Source organism: Monomorium pharaonis, chromosome 7 (genome assembly GCF_013373865.1).
Source record: "Monomorium pharaonis isolate MP-MQ-018 chromosome 7, ASM1337386v2, whole genome shotgun sequence".
Lineage (NCBI taxonomy): Eukaryota > Metazoa > Arthropoda > Insecta > Hymenoptera > Formicidae > Monomorium > Monomorium pharaonis.
This window is the reverse complement of record NC_050473.1, coordinates 13872640-13891168: the sequence shown is the minus strand read 5'-3', so window position 1 is coordinate 13891168 and position 18529 is coordinate 13872640. Positions and strand designations below refer to the sequence as shown.

The 18529-nt window shown below is 44.7% G+C and overlaps 1 protein-coding gene across 3 annotated transcripts in view; it reads right to left on the bottom strand.

Moving 5' to 3' along the window:
* Positions 1-18529, bottom strand: part of LOC105834897 (nephrin) — a 289371-nt gene that overhangs the window by 266699 nt on the left and 4143 nt on the right. For all 3 annotated transcript variants that reach the window (XM_012677732.3, XM_012677733.3, XM_012677734.3), the window contains exon 2: positions 15057-15616. In XM_012677732.3, coding sequence (XP_012533186.1) covers positions 15057-15117 — 61 coding nt within the window. In that variant the 5' untranslated portion in view covers positions 15118-15616. The remainder of the gene's footprint in view (positions 1-15056; positions 15617-18529) is intronic.

Genomic DNA, 18529 nt, shown 5'->3' with positions numbered 1-18529 from the left:
CTACTATTACGGGCGCACAAAACTAGTTCTTAGCCGTGTCATTTCTGAAGAGAAGTGAATAAGAACAGGTTCGACTAGTTTGACGGCCTCGTGTATTAACCCTTCCGTGCAATTACAATCACGCACGTTCTTACCGCGGCAATTCGCCTTTCCATGAATGCGATACCTGTCCGTCATTCCACGTATCAAATATTGTTGCTCATTAACGTAAATATAATAAGACAAGAATCTTTCGTCTTTAAAACTATACAAGCAATATCACGTTGCGCGTTATCCGCTTTAACTCGCTAGAGGTGACAACAAAGTCGCATGAGAGAGGAGACTGTCCTTGTCTCTCTCTTCTTCCCTCCCCCTCTCTCCCTCTCTCTCACTCTTTCACATTGAATAATTATCACTTCGCTGGATCGTACGATTATCGATTGCACTGCATGCACTACACGAGGGAAACCATCTACACGCTTGCGGCGTTTCAGGAGCAAGCCGATGACAGCTCCCAGCATCACTGAAGGTCGAAGACACTATCGATGAACGAGATTAAAGGGGAGGTCAGGTGCACGGAACACACAAGGTGTTGAAAGGGACGCGGAGCATGAAAACCGTCGATCTAAAGAAAAAAAAAAACAGCACTTTCTCAAGCTGGCCCTAAAGAGCAGCCCGACATTTAGAAATACACGTTACTAATTGACAGAAATTAATCAAACGTACCGCCTCAACCATTAACGAGAATAGAGTGGAAGTCTTGACGTAAGAAAGTCCACAAGTGCTAAAAATAAAAGCCTCACATCTACAGCTACGTATATGCACTTTCTTTCACAATATTCTATTTGTTTGTATCGTAATGTAATAATTAACAAAGTATAATATAACGTCATAAACTAAATAACTAAATGATATTTTTATTTTCAAAAAAATATTTTTACAGGCGATAAACTATTCAAATGTGCAAAAGCTCCGAATACATAAAGTTTCGCCTGAACAATGTTCCTACGAAATGGGACGGTAGAGAAAAATAGAAATATCTCTATTTATATATCGGAACATTCGAGTGAAAAAAATAAAACAATATGCCGCATGTCAAAGAGTATAAAAATATATTTAAAACGTTTTCTTAGAGCGATGTAGACCAACAGGCGATTTTTAATCCGCGTACATATTGTGCATTTTTATTGTGGCGATCGGATGATCAAAGCATATATATGAAATGCTCTTCGTTAAAATGAAACGTTAAAATAAAACTGCGCAATTGCTGCCGGCTCTGCACAATTTTAGAATACGCTAGCACAAATGTGGTATACCGTTTGCCATCTGGCTTGCAAAAATTCGAATGGGTGGAAATTTGAGTTTCAAGTAGACCAGTTATTTACCAATCATACATATCGTGATATATGCAAGTGAACAATTTCGAGTGTACGGCATACAGAAATTCCGAATAATAAAATGACATTCGATTTCGAGGCATATTTGTGAAATTACATCGCTGCATATTCTATCACCTTATACAATCACCTTTCAACTTTTTAATTATTAAAATTTTTTAATCCAAATCAAATGTTTTCAATTTCTCGATAAAATTTTGTCTTTTATTTATAATAATTATAAACGGAATGTAACTTAATACAAGGGTCTCAACATCTACTTCGCCTGTGCTTCTCATTTACGTATCTCGCATTTACGAATTCGAATGAGAATATTCCAGAATAATTATAAACCTATAATTACGAAATTACTACGTATTTCCAGGCACGATACGTGATAATGCTTATCCGATACTCATTGACTACGACAATGGTAATAGATATCGCCGGGAACCAAACCGCAATACTCTTTTACGGTTCATACTCGCCCTGGGGCCGTGCTGGATACGCTCCTTAAAGCCTTGGAATCTTCGGTTCCGGGTCAATGTGATCTGGTCGATCTGGCATCAAGGTGGATTTCTCAGCAGACTTTTATTGATGAAAGTAACGCATCAGGGAAGAAAACGAGGGCCACCGATTGGGGAGATACACACACACACACACACACACACACACACAATATATATATACATTATATAATATATTATATATATATAGACACACATATACATTTCTCCTACGTATCATTCACTTAGGATCCCAAAGCGTATCGTGGAACTAACGTACTTGACGTTCGTTAAGCCGAGAGCTGTCGATACGACCGATTTCTTGGATCCCCCAACAGGCTTCGGTCTTGGGAATAACGACAACGACGAGAGATCGGGGAAGCCCCTATCGGATGTTGGATTTCCAGCTCGCTACACGACAACTCTTCGCGAAGGCAGGGATTCGATTTAGATCGTGATGTGCGACGCTGGCACTCGTAACCTTTGAACGAAATGTGTCCAAAATTCAGCCCCGTGGAGTTTCGCAAGCTCGCTCGATACGTCGACGCAAAAATCATTCCGCGCGCGCATCCGAACGCCGAACTTTGTACTCCGACCCACTTCGCATTAGAAACAAATCGGCAAACTTTCGCAGGTAATTCACGAGAGATGTTCAGAGTCACGAACCCGACTACAAAGCCGGCGGACGACGCGGAACGAGAATTAAATCTTGAACGCGCGACAAAATAAATGAAATCCAGCGAAATGTGACGTTTAATCTGCTAAATGAGTACGGCTAAGCCCGACGAGACATTTCAATATGTCATTGGCAGTAAACTGTGAAGTTGATCGTGCCACAATAGATTGATTTATCCCTGTTGCCAGGACATTGTTACAGCGACGTTCACGATTTCGAAGGCAAATGGATGCGGCGGCTGGCCATCAATTTATTATATATAAAATGATTAATATAATTTATCGTGGGGAAATTTCAACGGACCCGATCACCGCAACACTTATCGTAGTTCGCGTTCGGTTTGAGACGACCGTTTTGGCGTATACACAATTCACGTGGTTAGTCCGGCAAAGGAACATATAAAAGTAAAATATTTGAAATATTTATAGACTGATATTTGAAATGTTTTCTCGCCTTTTGGCCGACAGGAACAAGAAGCGCGAAGCGTGAGATATACCGAATTCGTGCCGTTCGCGCTCTCTTTAAAATTTATTCAGTTACATTTGTGCTCGTCTCCTCGCGACACTGTCAAGTGTCGACAGCGATGAGCACGTCAACGGAAACGACGATAGGTCGCAAATGTTTCGTCGCGTGTACGTTATGCGCGCGCGCGCGCGTATATCGAGCGCAGATATAGATATAGGTATACGTATGCGTTTATACGATATTACAGACACACATCATGCCTGTACGCCTGCCAGAAATTTAATTAGACATATACTTGAAACTGGCGCTGCACTACCTGCCGTGTACGATAGATTTTACTCGGCGCCGTCGACTGCCGAAGAAACTTGGTACGCCCACGGCATATCGCGCGCTCCGCTGCTTATAACGTTCTTTAATTAGCGTGGGAGTACTTCGACTTTCGCCAGCTTCCCTCCTTTTCGCGAATAAGGGCCGCGGGCGAGGGTCCGCCCTGTAAAACCGCCGGCGTCGCTCCCGCGATGTCGACTTGATGCAACGCATAAGTAGGTAAACGGGGAAAGGGGAAGAGGAGAAATAAGAGACCTCACTACCTCGACGAGAAACTCAATGCCGTTTATTCCTCGAAACCTTTATAATGCACCGAGCAGCAATGACGAAAAGGAAAAGAAGTCGAAACTTTACTGCGAGATTCGATACGGAAGTTTGAGCGAATGTAAGGAGCCCTACGTGACTTGTATCCAGAAGCGAGTAAATAAATAAATGCCCCAAGAATTATACGGTCTAAATCAATTTTCGTAAAAATATATATCTTCAAGTTACGAGTACATAAAACTAAATGTTTTCTTCGTAATGCATCGTTGCATTTCCATTATTCGCTGTTTTTAAGACATTATTAATTACTTTCAAATAGGGAGAGGAAGCAAGATACACAAATTGACAGTCGAAATTCGATTGTAAATTGTCATCTTTCGCGATGAGTAAGCGTGACGACTGAACGATGACAAAGAAACTGACATCGCGACAAGGATAATTTGTAAATATACAGCGAGTAGAAAAAACTTCTAATAAATCTTCCATGGGCGCGTCTTACCGTTGGAAAAAACATACGTTTCTATCACTCGTAGCTATACGACTGCCCACATCGTTCATTGTAAATGCTCGCACAGCGTGCTTGCATTTCCATGCAATTACACCGCCTCATCCGCTAAACGATACAACGTCGGGAGTAATCGGTGGATTAAAGGTCAGGTAAGATACATCGGAATAAGCCTAGCTGGCACCTCCGTGGGTGGCACGTATGCCACGATACGGTTGATTACCAGGCACCTGCGCGCCGATAGATGCGTCATGCTATAACATGACAATGCCACGAGACGTTATCGATCGTAATCCAACCTGTCTCCAAGCCGGTGGTCCGCGATCGAATTTCTCAAGTGTCGGCGATCGAAAGGAAACTGCGTATCCTTGGGAAATGTCGCGGGTCGGGTCTCCGAGGTACAATTACCCCGAGAGAGATCCGACGATGTAGAGAAAATCTCGCGGAACCGCGCGCACTCTCCCTAATTGGATGCACCTATCGTGCGTTTCTCACGATCGTAAATGATGCGCGCTGAAAATGCCGAAAGGTCGTCTCTTCAAATAAGCGGTAGGACACTCACGATGCTGATTTAACAGCGCAATTGTGCCATACAAACGTACGCGTGGGCGACATAGCTGGTAGCTCCGAGCTAACGATACTCGTCTATCCGTTTTCCATCTTGCGCGTAAACATGCTTTTGAAGTATCGCGCTTTCTTCTTATCGAATACTCCGAAAAAGAAATTTAGAATATTCTCTGATCTTCCGATTACGTTTCTTTTACATATATAAAACAAAGGTATGAAAAGCTTACACTTTATTAGAGCAGACAATATGTGATATTGTAACAAAATGTTAAATATCTTTGAATTTAAGTAAATAAAATGACAATAATTATCAATGCACGTTTAAAGCACGGCACGAGATCTTTTAAATATTGCATTTATCAGATGCACACACGTATACATAGGCGCGCTGACTGATCGGTAATAATTCATGTTGATTAATTAATCTGCGGTAATTCCTATTTTGCGCTGGAAAGCTTCACGTACTGAATACACGCGGTATTATAAATTCAAGAGGTGCCGCGTGCGAGAGGGAAGAATGAATTAATCTTTGCGAAACATATATCTGAGGGGCACGCGCCTCTCACTGTAGAAAAGAGATTCTCCTCGTCACTTTCTATTAATTCATTATCCGTCGCGGGCGCGCTTCAGTATTTCACGTGAAACCAAGCGTAACGAAAACCCGTTATCTCTCGAGCGGGAATGCCCTTCCATTTCGACAGTGGCAGGAATCGGCATGTTGGAACGGACGTTGTCGCGTCGCGTCGCATCGCGTCGGGACGCGAGGAAAAGGGAGCTGAAGAGGGGAAGAGGGAGGCCATCGATCGCGTGGGAGAGGTCCGTGTTGCGCGAATTTATCGTCATCTTCGTCCCGATAAAGCGACAGAGTTCGTTACGCCGCGAAATTTCATCCCCGCGGGAATAAATTTCGACCTTTCGTCGGCGAACGATCTTATCGGGCTCTGCCGGCCGATCGGCGTGCCGTTAAATTATGAACCCCGACCGAACTGACGTACGAAGCTACCGATATTCTGCCGCTGCTGCCGCCGCGCGAGAGTAGCGACAGCAGATAGAAAGTGGACGGAAAAAAACCCGGAAAAAAAAAAGGAAAAAGCCAGTGAAGGATTCGCCGTACTGTCCGACGTAATTAAATATGTATGATAGAGGACGACGGTCGACGGAACAGAGTTTTCACTTCTCTCGCTGAAAGCTCTCTCGGTCGCACCGACGCGTGCGCCAAACGCGACCGCATAAAGGCAAACGCGTCCGTCACAATTTGGCATGCGAAATGTCCGTTTCATATTTTGAGCGAGCGGCGTCATAACTAACTTAGTAATTTTCGATCTAATCTACGTTATAACAGAGGGAAAATGCATAGAGCGCTGGAGGAATCTGTCAATAATTTCATCATAATTCTGCACGTCATTCTCCCAACAACGCTCCCGCAATAATGTTATCTAATACGTTACGTTAAATTCGCGTAACGCCATAATGTGTATTGCCATAATGTTTCGACATGAAATTTCGTGGCGCTGAGAGTTACAATTATCGACGGTTGTATAGCTCGCTGACAAGTGTAATGTAGAAAGTAATTAAACCGACCGTTGTGTATTTTATTGGCTTTCCCTCTGCACGCGCAGTATCCGCTCCTGTTGTTGCCTAACCGAGAAGATCGCTCACGCAGGTTAATTGGGCCAAAAATTAAGCTCAACTCCATCGATTAAAATTGTTCGTAACTCACGACGAGAGGACCGTGTAAACGTCGGTCGAGGGTAGTTGGAAAGACGTCTGATTAATAGTGAAACCCGTCCCACGCACGCCTCGGCCGGAGGGCCAGTGCCGAGTTTTTGTCGGCACGTCCATCCGTTCGTTCCCTCCCGGGGAGCTCTCACAACTATTGGGTCTCGTTAATTAAAAGTTACCTAATAAACCGCGCTGCGATTTCGTGAACGCGCGCCGGACTGTCGCGAGAGTGCTCCTGCCGCAAGAATGAAACTCTTCCTCGAGCGATTTGCGAGTGATAACGTAAGATTAATTTCCAACGCGCTCGGCAAGACTACTGACGCGTTTTTTTCTTAATCAGCTTACGATTAGAAACAATCGTTCATTTCTTGACAAAGATCAATACGTAACTTCAATTTCATCTATGGAATATGCGTTGTTAAAGAAAAAAGAGTTACAGAGACAAATGATTATGTTTCATAAACAATTGCCATTGAAATATCAATCATCGAAACGTGAGCTCTGACTAATTGATAATCGAGACAAATCTGTAACAGCTGCCGCAGCTCGCGAAATTCTAATGATCGGAGTAACAAACCGAAACGTGTATGAAAAATACATGAAGAGCGACGCGTAACAATTTGAATCGCGACAAGGGATAAAAGTACAGCAGCGCCGACTGTAAGACCCCGTCGACCAAGGTGGTGGCGGTGGCGGCGGTTACAGAGAAAAAGGTAAATTGAAATGCGACGCCACAAATGTCGCTACACCCAACTCTAACGTGTGAATGCTTCCAGCTACCTAAGTAGCTACCGTTGGCGGGTTCGTGCCAAACAATTTGCAATGCTGAAACGAAAAGTTGTCGGGCTTTAGCGTAAGCGCAAGCTCTCTTCTCGTGACAAGAGAGAAAGAGAGAGAGAGAGAGAGAGTTGGAGGGATAGCCGTGTAGACGGAAGTCGTCACCGACGAGCTCGAGGACGAAGAGAAGGAGGAGGAGGAAATAGTGGAGGCGACCTCCGTTAAGTAGGTGAAAAGAAGTGGCGCGACGAAGGAGGAAGACAAAGAGAGGAAGAGCAGGGACTTTCAATACGACGATTCAAATTCGCTCTGATACGGCGGTTTGCTTTCCGCGGCAGCGTAAGAAAAGTCAGACCTTACATTTCTCCCTCGCGTATTCCATTACTCGTTTCTTCGTCCTGGCCTTTTCAACTTCTTGCGTAGCTAGCTCCGCACGCCAGTTTTATGTTTTCGTCCTGCATAAATACGGCGGTGTGTTTTCAATCTATGTCTAAAAAGCATTTCTCGACCTGGGCGATAAGCGGTCTGTCTTGCTTTGGAAACGACACATTGTCGTTTTAAAGTGGTTAATTTTATTCAACGATAAAATAATTCTGAGCGATAAGCGGCCTGTATATTAGCGCGCTACATCCTCCACGCTAAAAATAATGTACTGGATGTCGCGTGACCTATCAATTTGTTTTCTTCTTTCCGTTCTCCATTGAGGTTAATGCCATAAGCGTAAGTCGCAGAAGCGTGATCGAGCGCTCTGCAACGCACGGTACATGGCTTGTAAAACGCGAGGAAACGCAACGATGAAGATGCATGGAAAAATAGTGCAACGGCCGGACTTGCCGAGCTTGATAAAAACGGTTGGCATTTTCTCATTTAACATAATTTTTTCGCAGACTCACGAGTATGTTCGCTGAAATGTCACGGTTGAGCCGCCTCCGCATCGCGGAGTCCCCTTAACCAAACTCGTGTTTAAATTTAACAATTTTACATCTGAGGACGAAAAAAGAATATTTCAGGGAGAAAGAGAACTCAGCCGCCATGAAACGCGCATCTGGTAATTCTAATACGCGATATTGCTTTTCGATGGTTCCGGATATCGGAGCTTTACGGTTCTAAAATGAATGCTTGATGCGGGGCGCTCTAATAGCTTTCGAGGATCAACATTTTGAAACGAATTAAACAATACACGTCCATGAAACATGCTTGTCAGAATTATATGAAAATTATCCTTGTAATTGATCCAATGAATCCGTTATAACATTCGCGTTTATAATTCGCGTATGTAATACGCGGTAATACCGAATAGTTTACGTAAACGTAAACAATGGGAAAATTTGTAGCTGTATACGTGTGTGCATATGTTTATGTAATAATACGATTACTTTGCTCGCGCCGGATATTAAATTCTTACTGAATCAAATATGAATTTCCAATTAAATATACCTCCGTAAACACGCCTTGTATTTAATCGCCACAAGCAAATCGCAGGAAAAACATTGCGCGGCTACTATTTGAAAAGGAATATGGAATAGTCTTTGCAAATCCGGCTTATTCTGCTCTACGATTTTTATATCACCTGGCGATCTCACAATATCACTTTAGCATGAAAGTCAAAAGAGGATTCCGATCGTACGTGTAAAAGATTGTAATTCCGTATCTCTCGCACGGTATTGCGATATAATGATGAAAAATATCCTGGAACCGCGCGCTATCTATTTGCCCCCTTCCCTCCCCCCGCGCCATCATTCGCGACGTCTTTCCGACCACGATCGTACGTGGCTTCGGTTGTATCGGCTTCGTATAAAGTATCGTACGCGATCGGTATCGGGGCGATTTTCTACGTATATAACGATCGCGAGTGGAACGGCGTTAATACGTGTACTTTATCGCCGTTGATCGGTGCCACGGAAGGGCTTTAAACTGCGGAAAACTGGAACGGCATACGGACGGAGGTATACGTGACTGCCGGCGGTGCCAGTAACGCGCATACGTGTACAATTCTCTCCTCGATTAGTTTAGTCGTGGCGGGAACACGTTGCTCGCGCGCGCGGGGGTTCTCTCCGCCCGTCTACACAGCCTTCCCGTAGTAGCTACCGCCGCACGCGTATGCAAATTCGCTGTCGATCACAAATCATTACCGTACGATTCGAAAGTTATCCCGGTAATCGGCGATAACCCCGGGCCCGCCGCCGTACGGCGCGGAGGAAATTCATGGTGCACGCGCGGAGCTGTATCGAATCGATACAATTAACTCTGCAGACCACAATGGGGTTGTGCGCCGTTGTATTGGCCAACACGGCGTTATAATTGCCGCCGCCACCGCCGCCGTCGTCGTCGCCGTCGCCGTCGTTGACGAAATAGTTTTATTCGCCGTGTCATGCGCACCAGATTTATGATATCTAATCCCGTCAGAAACACGCACGTATTATTCTATTCATCGCTGAAATTAACCTTTTTATCCCGCGGACGTGACGGACGTTTAATAGATTGGTTTTACGAGAATCGAGATATTTATTCGCGACACGAATGCGACACGCGCCGAGAAATGCGCATTATTTTTGCTGGAGCTCGTGAAACAAACCGCGAAATAAAACCGCGCCAGTGAAAGAAAGGATCAGCTACTATAACGCGCGATAACGTATTGCCCGGTTCTATCGAAGCGACCTTTGTACGGCGTTACATATTGCAAAGTTTCACGATGCGTTATATTACTTCGGCGGAGATACGCCAACTTCCTGCCTGGCGAGAAGACATGCTAATAACAAGGTAAAAAGACGGATGTGGAAAAAGGGGCAAACGTAGGCGCGCAGATGGTGTATATAAAATGGGACGCTTCGAGGGAAGGTGCGACGCGCGCAAACGACGCTTCCCGCGACTCGGATGTCGGGAGAGCGTGCCAAAGACCAGCGCGTATCCCGTGCTCTTTGAACGTGAAACTTACTCCGAGTATCTGAGAGCTTTAATAAGGCGCAGACTGTGCCACGCGGCACGTAGTAGTTTCGCGATGTAAGCGCAACGACGACGGTACGGGCAACGCCCAATCTCATCCCTATTTCCGCGTGCTATCATCCGGCGCGGAAGATGGTCTTCCTTGCTCACGTTTACCTTCGTTTGCGCGCGCGATTCGTCTCACGGGTCAGGTAACTCGCGCACCTGGTGCCTGGGCAAGAACCTTGGTGTCTTGGAGTAATTTGCATCGGACCCGTTCCCGATTGCGCGCTGCGGAAAGCAACGTTACTTAGTTATACGCTTAACCGACGCTTTTATCGCAAATCGTGTGAAAAAAAATTGCCACGCCGACGAATGCGCACTTGCGAGGAACGCGGAGCGATATCTCGTTTAATCGGGAAGGAAATAATTTTTTATGCGAACGCGACTCGAGTGCTCGTGACGAACGCGCGCGCGCGCGCGCGCTTGTGGGAGATCCAATTACTCAAGCCGAGCGTCATTCGCGTAAAGCGACAGAACAAATTATTGTTATCGTTACCATCGTCGGGTCTAATCTACGTGTAGAATTGATCCACCCCCGGGACTCGCCCTCTCGCCACCCCCGCCCCTCTGCAACTATTTATCTAAGTCCCGCGCTTTCCTCGCACGCGCGCGCGCGCGCGCGTCTCATTATCGCTCGTATAACGTGAGGAAAAGTCGCGTAATCGCTTAATGGCCGCTCGTCTAAAACTCATTAGTTTCTTTAGCCCGCATAATATATTGGATACTTATGCAACAGGAGTCAAATAATTAATGCGGAAGATGGCAATTGGCAAAGCGCCTTTCGCCCAGCGATAATGGAATTAATGTTCACTTAACGTTCACCTAATTTTGATCCTAGGAAGGCATTTAACGTGTCGAGTCCGCGCAATCAACGGCCGATTAAATATGCTGGATAAAAAGTTTAACTATCGTCCGCGTTAGATTTCACCAACTATAACGATCCGTCTGCGTTTCTGCGACTTCTAACGATCTGTTATCAGCGAAGGCATTCGATACATATTCGCGAATAATCCGCAACGTGATATCTGAGACGTTACGTCGGTTATAAACGGCATCACAATTCGTGAAACGTAATAGCTAGCATGGAGAGGTGGACGGCAAGAGGAGGCAAGGGAGGAGGAGGAGGAGCAGGCTTTAAAGATATATCGCGATTTTACACTGTCGTTGCGCCGTGAAATGCGATACGGCTTTCGGAGTTTCTGTAAATAACGGGGACGCGAGAAATCCCGTGTGCACCATTTCTCGCGCACGAATCAAATCCGCATCGCAACAGGCGCCCGTTATTTGACTTTTAACGAATTACCCGTTCGTCGACCGAGCGATCTTGACTATTCCTAAATCATACCCGTGAAACGATGGATTATGCCCTACCCCATTTCCCATTCAGAGTATAAGCTACGGTGCGCAAATTTCACCTGAGAGGGGTTGCTATCTTTGAGGTTTTTTTCAACTGTATAATTAAATATATTTCCAAATCCGAGTCGCCAAAAAGAGTCAAGTCAGTGTTGCATTCTCCCAAAAATGTCTAAAAATTTTATATTACAAATGACTTTTGCGAAATATACTCTCAAGCTGACGTAGAAATTTTCAAATAATAAGACGGCTAAAACAATTTTGTTTTACTCTCCTGTTTATTACACTGCTGATTCAGCGTGGTTGAATCGCGCTTCCGACGATTTCACTGGCAAAGTCACCCTTCGGTGGAAAGAGAGAGTAAGCGAAAACAGCGGATACGATACTTTGCGCTGTAATCCGCCTTACTCACGAAAGAAACGGGATGTCGCGTGTCCCCGGCCGCAAGAAAGGAAAGACCCGACTCGACCGGACACGCGCACGCCGCGCGCGCCGACAACCTGCTCGGCCGGAGAAACCCTGCCGGAGCATACGTGACCGTATGGTGGCCGGCCGAACCATCCGCTGGGGGTGCGCGAGAGGAATAAGCAGAGGGAGGAAGGGAGAGAGTTATACTCAGGGGGACATATGTCGGGGACACGTAATTCGTCGACCACGCCTCAATGATCGTGCGGCACGCACGCGAGCGCACACGCACGCACGTAGGTCCACCCGCCCGCGCGCGTGCAGCTTGGATTCGATTATACAAAGGGGCCCCGACGAGTGGCAGGGCTCGGGATACCTCCGGTTACCGGAGGGAAATCGCGAAGATGGACTCCCGTACGATTGTAGGCTAGAGTTAACTTGTGGAATCGAAATCAGGAGCAATTATAAATCGCGAATTTTTCGTCATCATAGAAAAAAATACTTTTCTCCTAAAAAACTTAACTTCTATTATCTTCTTAGATTTAAATCCTTTTAAATCATTGCTCTTAACTTGAAATTAATAATGGTGAAATGTAAATACTCACGCTGTAGGAGCGATTACTAAACTAGATAAACCGAAGGCGGAAGGCTGCCGCTGAAATTACGACGAGTAATAAGCTGTTTTGCTGTATTATCCATTAAAAGCCGTAGATTTAACCGTAAAAGGAAACACGGCAATGGTACGCTCGCCAGGAATTGACGGGCATTACGCTAAAGTTATTTTCGACCAAAAATTGGTATCGTAAAAAGTTAATGAGCGTTGAGCTACATTATTTGCAGCGCAGGAATAATGGCGCGCATAATTAAACGTGCAAACAGCGAACGAAACCCCGGAAAATCAATTTGGTGAAAGCACCGACTTGTAAATGCCACCGATAATCTCCATGCTTTGTGTTGCACTGTATATAACAAAGTGTACCAAAGCCACCGATATGTCTATATATTTATAAATATATATATATATATGAATATATTTCAATACAGACACTCTAAAGGCCAAAACAAGAAGAAAGCGATTCGTGTTGAGACATTGATATAATTTGCAAATCATAAGCATTCACTATTTTTTAATTACGTATTACAAAAATTAATATAAGATTCGTAAACTACTATATATATATCTTGAGTCTACCTCTACATAACAAAGAGTTATAAATTGGGGAGATATAAAAACTGATAACTAATTTGTCATATTTCGAATGTGGTTTACGAAAATATCGATAATAATCAAAAGAGACGAAAAAACTATACCAAATATTTATATTACTGGTGTGTAAATTCATAAAAAATGTAATGAGTGCTATATAATTGTTCGACCACTGTGAAAATATATACGAGTGTTATTTCTAGTCATCTATAGCTCACATATGTTATTGATAGCTGACAAAGTCTAAATTCGACGATTCTTAAAAAGGAATGTAATGATAATTGGCTGTGGACATATTCGGAATCAAAAAGTTTCGTCGACGTTTCATCGGCTAGGAAAAATTTTACCCGATTCGATAAACATTCAGAAAAACTACAGCATCGTAAAAAAGAAATTCATACTGGGTGAATGACCACAGGCTAAGTGCATCGTAAACCCCGCCGTGTCCGTTTGCCCCTCTTATTTCCGTCACCGTTTCCGCATCCTCTCGCTTCAAAAGCAAGCAATTAAAGAGAAGAGTCGCACGAGGAAAAGGAAAGAAATGACGAGAAATGCCCTCGCGCAATATTGCGCGTAATGCTCGTGACTGTAAAAAAAAACTTGGTTAGTTTAAAACAAAAAACGCCCGGGAAAATCGCGCGACACTCTGGTAAAATAATATTGTTGTTGCTTTTGGGAAGCGTCCTCGTGCGACGATGATTAATGGCCGCCCGCGACAATGGGTAGACGTCAACAGATACGCGTGAAACCACGGCGTTACACGTGAATGTTGGCACGTGCGCTATTGTTAGGGAAATAGACTTGAATGGTGTGTTAAACAAATTTCACTCGCGAACGAAATATCCGACAGGGATGAAAAGTTGCGCCGTGCAAGATTCTATACCGACGACAAATGTGATTTATCCCGCAGCGATAAGCTCATACGTTGTAATATGGTGGAGGATCTTGGTATTACCACGCATGTACGGAAGACTTAAAATTTGCGTGAAGGAAATTTTTAAGAGAAATCTGCGTAAATCCTACATGTTTAGTGTGCGCACATCATTTTACGAAAGGATGTTTAACAACAGATTCATTCGAAATCTGAGAGACTGTCTAATCTTACTTTATAAACTGTTTCTAGAGTACAAAAAGAATTAATCGTCCATGTACCGATCGTGAGATTAACGTTAAAAATATCGCATTCGGTAAAATAATTTCTAAAAGGCTTATTTAAATTAAAAGATTTGCAACAGTATATCGTGCAGAAAGAGTGACCGTTTGAAAACTTTTGCGACTGCAGAGTACGGGCATTTATGTAGCCGCTCGTATGACGGAAAACCGTGTAATTAAAATTCGCGTCATCCTCCGCCCGCGCGGATCCTGAATTCTACTTCGTGCCAGAAGACCTATGTGTACATAAAAAGTTTGACAAAAGCAAATGGGTGCCGCTTTTGTGACCGCATTATACCGTAATGCAATATTACTAGGACCAAACTTTTTCCGAAACGCTGCGTGCTCCACAGCTTACTCACAACATTTTTATACGTCAGATAAGTAGCGCCAAACAATTAAACTAATCCCGTAGCTTTCAATTCTCATCGTCTAGCGGTGGCTCTTCTCTTCAACCTGTCACTTGGATTCAGTTACGTTTAAATTATTGTTCGATCGTTATTGCGTTAGCGAGAAATCTCTTTCAGAAAAAGACAGATATTTAACGTTTATCGCGATGAAAGACAAGATCGATGCGCGAGCGCGAGACACTACGGAAGGATCGTCGTCCGCGATTTTCGAGGAGGAAGAAACCGCGATCTCCGTGATCGGAGATCCTCTCGCCGAATTCAAAGAATAACCGGGTACAGGGCAGAGAGCGGGAGAACGCAAAGTAAGACATAATTGCGCCATAATGGGAAACGAAGAGTAAGAATAAAAGAAGATGAAGGATGCCGGGCAACACACTGACCTTGAGCACGGATGACGGTGAGCAGGCCGGCGAAGAGAACGATCGGATGGCACCGCATCATCTTTTTTCACCTTCCTTCCCACCTCGAGGCTACCTTCACCCGGCCGTCCTCCAGCTCGTCTTCACTTTTCTCGTCTCTTGCCGCACGCGTAGGTTCGCTTTCCTCACGCAACCAAAGAAAGGAAAAAGAAACACACTACTATTACGCCCTTCTCGTCTTTCTCTTTCTCTCTTTCTCTCTTAGCCCGATCCACGCGAGCCTCGCGCGACGTCCGGTCTTCCTCGCGTGCCGATCACTCAATGGTATTTCCTTCGAACCGCTCGCCACTCAATCGCCGTTTAACGTCACGAAAGATCCTGCGTTCAGCACTCATATCACTCCTCCCTCGTCCGCTCTTCGCGAGAGACTTGACTCTCTCCGCGCCAAGTCTAAACGCGAATCTCCACGAAATCCCTTTTTACGATAGAAAAGTGTCTCGGTATGAATCACGTCACCCGTTTCACTGACGAACTCGTTCGCAGATCTATGTGATCATTGACGAACCGCTCTCTCGCTCGTACTGAAAATCAAAACGAGAATCATTCGAGAGTTTCCACTAAACCATTGGTTTGCGAAAACCGATACAGCAATGTGCTTTATCGCAAAGTGGTTAGGAGTCTCGAAGGTCGTGCATCTTTCTCTCCGGTCAAATCTATCCTATTTCCTCATCTCCGACGAGAAGAACTCGATCCGTAGGATCGACTGCCGAATCCGCGCTCCAATTCGAAAGAGAGAGGATTTCTTGATTGGAGTGTGGAATGTTAAGGCAGCGGGAACGGAAGTGAAAGGAATCGCGACGAAGATCTCGCTGGGAATAAGGGAAGAAGTGGACCGGAGCACACCAGGCAAACTCGATGAAACGAGGGGAGGAAAACTTGCACGAGGGATCAGCCGCGCGACAAACTTCCGCGGGTAAGGAGCGTTCGAGACGCTGATGGAAGAAATAAAGAGTCACAACATATAGCGAAAGATGTTATTTCTCGCCTCAAAGGGAGACTGTAGTTGCGGGAAAAATAGTGGGATATACACTGAATACGCCTCTAATGATCAGCTGAACGTGAATTCGTTCCGTTATCCCTCTCGTCTCCTCCGTCCTCACGCACTTCCCTCCATCCTTTCCCGCAACGTTTATCCGCGCTCGCTTTATCGCGCCGCGAGCATGACACGAAGGTAGATCGTATTCCTCTCGGCGAGCTTCATCGCCGTCGATGATCGATGAGAACTCGGTGCATATAGAAGCATGCGTGTACCAGATGGCGGCCTTCCGTTAGAAACGCGATCCGTGCCGTGTCGTCCTTGCGGCAGGCCACAAGCCAAATAACACTTTTACGAGGTTTCCGAGACTTCCACCCAGGAAGCTTAGCTCGAACGATAACTCGCTGATCGCTCGATGCTGTCTTCACCGAACCCCAATTCCGCTACCGTCTTCCTCGCCCTCTCGTCCACCACTTTCAACGACACTCAACGTCTCCGCTTCGCGGCGAAACGTAATTGAATAAAACCGCTAAGTGATTAATTGCCGGAGCCTTAGTGGCGTTCTTCCATACCACCCAGCAAACTTCGTGCTCAAGTTTAAAAGATCTCGAGCAACTTTAAAGAATCCACGAACGGAGCAGCCCTCCAGCTAGCCTGATAATCCCGATAAACTCCTGCGCCATCGAACACTGCACCGGACATTTTTGCGGCGATATACTACACGTATCTCGAAGACGCGTTCTCTCGAAGAGAAAAGAAAATGCCACAGAAATGAAATTACAATAAACGATAAATGATAATTTCGTAATGCATACAAATTGCGCATACAAATGAATCTTGAGAAGTTCTCAAGAAAGCATTTTAAAGCGTTAGTTTTATATTTCAACGGCCGAATATCGCTGTAGAAAAATATCCCATGAAACCCGTATCCCGGTTGATAAATTACAGTTTTGTGGTCAGACAGATCGATCGATAAAGAATTGCGATGGAACGTTTCCTCGAAGCTACGTCATTTTTGTATGAATTACCAACTTCCTTTCTTCGTAGAGAGAATTCCAACGATATTGTTATTGCTTCTACTACATTTCAATTGTTTGTCGAACTATAAAAGTCGCATTAATACAAACGCGAAAACAGTCCATAGTCCTGTAGGTATTGTTTATTGAATTACGTGAAGACGTAGACCGCTTGGTGGCCGTAGGAATAAAATTACGAACGACAGAATCGATTGTGAATGCTTTCATCTTTCTGCTTTCGTTATAGCTTTAAATTCCAACTTGAAAACGATACAGTACGTCAACAATACGGAATTTTCAGGACTTTCTTTTTTTTTTTCACTACAAATTTCGTTAGCAAACAGAACATCTGGTAGCATCCCGTGCCTAACTCAGCACGGTTTCCCGTTCTGTTGCGGATGTTATGGTTTCTCGCGCGTTCAAACATTCAATATATCACTCTACGGGAGGATCTAACATTTCTCTCTGATGTACGTTTCCCTCGCAGTTGACCGTAACGTAAAAGTATCGTAAGTAAAATGCATTTAAAAATACTGAAACAAAAAACTCGAATACAATGGCACTAATAAAGATGACGACTATCTCGCAACTAACAGATACCACATATGAAATGTGAGAATTAAACCTCGTTAAATACATACGACGGTGATAGCATTCACAATTCCGAATCTCTTGGTTTTCTCGATATATCGCGCGAGTTGTTTTTCTTCGGCGAAAAGTCTAATGGAAGTAAGTTCCGCTTTAATCGTGATATATGATCCAACTTGTGCTATTAAATCGAATTTACTTATACGTCTCCTCACGTTTTAGGCCGGGAGAGAGTTTTAGTTTAAAAACTTGCGCCGACAAACCGTAGGAGATGCGTACCCGTAGAAAAGTAGGATCCAATGAATTTATCGGTTTTTACAGAAGTTAAAAGTCCTAGCTGGCCGATAAGTAATCTCACTGACCTCGCGGCAAAAGATGGGATTGCATTTTCTTTTCTCTCTTTCCACTTTTCTTTTTTTTTTTGTATCGCGCGTTAATTGACGTTTTTCCTGATTTTCGAACGCCTCGACTCGTCGATTCGTCAGCTTCTCATTTCTCGTGTTTTGTTTCACGTTGAAAAAGCGAATAGTTTCGCACTTCATCGCCCGGGGCAACGTTCGCCGAAGGAGGAAGGAGGAGCCGTTGCTAACGACAGCGTTTCGTCGTGAATAGTCCCTTCTCCTTGCCTTCCCGGTCCTCGGAAAGTCTCGCGGCACGCCAGCTCCAATTTGTCGGCGAAAGAACCGGGGAGCTCGGCGAGAAAAATCGTTAACTACCCGTTTCAGAGGCCAGAAGCTAGAGTCACCGCGACAAATCGAATTTGCTAATAGGGCTCAGCAAGCTACCTCCCCTGGGTCTGCGGGGAAATCAACTCGACGCGTGGCAGACACGCGGGGTACGTGTGTCCCGTTCAC